Source organism: Stegastes partitus, unplaced genomic scaffold (assembly GCF_000690725.1).
Source record: "Stegastes partitus isolate 25-593 unplaced genomic scaffold, Stegastes_partitus-1.0.2 Scaffold833, whole genome shotgun sequence".
Taxonomy (NCBI): domain Eukaryota; kingdom Metazoa; phylum Chordata; class Actinopteri; family Pomacentridae; genus Stegastes; species Stegastes partitus.
Genome location: NW_007578564.1, coordinates 144403 through 147345, shown reverse-complemented (window position 1 = coordinate 147345; position 2943 = coordinate 144403). Strand labels below are relative to the sequence as shown.

General features: G+C 39.4%; 1 protein-coding gene across 1 annotated transcript in view; it reads right to left on the bottom strand.

Moving 5' to 3' along the window:
* LOC103365370 (copine-8) overlaps nucleotides 1-2943 on the bottom strand; it is a 130886-nt gene that overhangs the window by 12641 nt on the left and 115302 nt on the right. Inside the window, exon 17 of the mRNA XM_008292793.1 lies at nucleotides 53-155. Within this exon, the coding sequence (XP_008291015.1) occupies nucleotides 53-155 (103 nt within the window). The remainder of the gene's footprint in view (nucleotides 1-52; nucleotides 156-2943) is intronic.

The window sequence follows — 2943 nt, the reverse complement described above, 5'->3', positions numbered from 1 at the left end:
AGATTTTATTTTGAAGGGTTAAAGTGCAGAACGAGGCGTTCGCTGCTCTTACGTTGACGATAGACTCCTTGGTCTGGGCCATGTCTGAGATGACGCCGTCCGTGATGATGAGGAGCACGAAGTACTGCGAGCCGTCGCTCACTGAAGCTGCATACCTGCGAACGAAAAAACACACCAGAACATCTTCAGTAGTCGTTTCCAGAACTCCAGAAGCGTCACTCTGTGGAGCTCAAATTAAAAGCTCATAGCTGTGTGGACGTTAGCTTTGAAAGTTGTTTTCCGTAAATGTCATTTCCCTCCCACTCTGAAGGATCTTAATCTGTCGAGTTCGTCTTTCTTCCATCTTCACGCCAATTCCGCGGATCCTCAACCCGACGCGACTTTCGGTTTCTCTTGTGAGCGTGACCTTTCGCTCCCAGGTGGGATTGCTACTGATATTTACACACTGAGATTATTTCAGCTGCTTTGGTTCGAGCTTCACCTTTCTGCACATCTGTCCTCCTCCTCCACTCTGACGATGCCGTATAGCTCAAAACCGAGATATGATAAAACAACCAGAGAATAAAATATATATATATAGAGAGAGCAGAGGAGACGAAGCAAAGCAAATAATTACTAAGCCGCACAGAAGAGATGAAAAATGAGGCTGGATGAAGGTGGTCGAGGAGAAACAGTTGACCAATAGGTAATGCAGTTGCAGGCAATATGTTATATGTATCAGCGACACTTAGTTTTAAAAGTTTTTAATGAGGTTTAGGAGGAGGAATTTGTAGAATGTGTGCTGATTATTCCGGTACTTATCCAACCAAGCTAAATCTTCCGAGTAAAAAACAAAGTTAATGATGTGCAGTCTGGAAAAAGAGAGGCGAGAGGTTACTGAGAGATGCAAAAGTAAAACGTCTGACATAAAAATATTGTAATTTATGCTATATTTACAGATATTAGTGGGCTAATATTTGAATTTTGAGTTTGTTTATCTGGTATTTCCACGGACCAGAAGAGTCTTTTAGTCACAGGAAGACAGAAGAAAAGAAACAAGACTGTGTCCATTAAATATGAAGCTATAGAAATGGCAGCGCTAGCCGACCACCCACGCTTCGAAAGCTCGCTAATTAACATGCCTTCATTGTTTAATCCATAAAACCACCAAGTATAGAATGAAAAAAAAGCCCACATATGGTCCTAGNCACACCCCTATATTTACATATATTTATTTTTTAATACTTTTACATTCTACGTACATTATTATGTAAATGAAACATATAATGTAATGAGTGAATTCTACTGTTTTGCAACTGCAACATAATAAAATATCATAAATTATGCTCCAAAATACTGACGGGATCAACCTCATCCTCCATGTTTGACAATGACTTTCCAAGGACAGTTAACATCACTGGAATAAGTCATGTTTATTTAGTCATTCTGAGTAGAGGAACAGTAGATTCTACAATTTCATTTCAACACATCGTACATCTGAGAGCGGACACAACACAAGCAATGATCTAGTCAGGAGAAAAACAATCTAGATAAGCGCCGTGATAATTGTAGATAATTGTAGCGTCCTCAGATATATCAACACGGGGATGTACGACGTGAAGCAAGACAAATTAATTAAAAACAACAACTTTTTTTGTTGCCTGCTACAAAAGGAAAACTCACACAGTCCTATTTTCAATGAATAATTTACAAGTTAAGTCCAATTTAAGTTTTCTTGGATAAAATAAGTTTTAAAACTTCACGCAGCAGGAAGTTTGCTGACGCGAAGACTCTGCATGTGCACGACAAATGGAGCGAGGAACAGGAGAAAAACACACGGCACTATTGGCCACAGAAAGGACGATGTTGAATTAAAACAGGCACTCCGTCTGCAGTGTTTTGCACAAAACAAGGCAAAATGACTAATTTGTTTGACTATTTCAAATTAGCATCACAAAGCATGAGCATCACACGTCTGAGTTCGACTCAAAGCAAAACAAAACTCCTTTGAACACCTTTGTCAGTGCTGCACAATGTGAGAAAAGTTCCAGACTGCAGAAAGAATCACTGATGCAATAACTTTTCACCTCACGAAAGGCACGAAACCAATCAACACGGCTAAACTTCCTCAAGTTGCCAGTCCCGGAGCTGTAGGAAAAAATGCAAGTTGAAACGGAGCGAGTTGGATATTATGCAACGGACTCGCGGTCCGGCTGGAAAACCGAGTCTGACACAAGTCCGACCGTCTGCTTTCTTAATGAGGACGTCCAAACACAAAATCTGTCTGCAAGTGAGAACATCGCAACGGGGATGAGAGAAGCGCTGCCTGTTTGGGCCTCGATGAGAGACTCTGAGTCTGTAGAACAGCACACAGTGTGTTGGACATGATGAAGGATGCTGCCTTCAACAAGTGGACCAGACTCCAGAGCTTTAGCCACAGACTGCATCCTATCCCCACACTGGGTCTATTGAGCTGTTTCTTCATATTGCTGCATTTAATGGAGAAAAACTAAACATCGCAATAGAGATTAATGAAATGAATGATGTTGCAGAGTTATAACAGTCCTTGTATGAGTACATATAGGTGTTCAGGATGACACACGGTGCTCTATCAGGAGTTAGTCTTCACTTGCCACCACATTCAAATTGAATTATCAAGATTATTGGTAGAGACAGAGTAGTCGTTGGATATTTTTAGGGATAAATCTCTACTGACTCTACTACCTTCTATAGGTTGGCAATCATGAGTTAATATTACTTAGTTTTTATTTTAAAAAATGTGCTGACTTCACCCCATTTTTTTTTTTTTTTTAGTGAGTCATAATTGTTAAATTTAGGTAGATGTTACTCAAAAGAATAGGGGTAAATCTACCCAAACAAACTGACTTTTATTCAGCCACAATAATGAAATAATAGTAAAATAATAACCAAAACAATACATATATAATAATCAAAATAAATAAT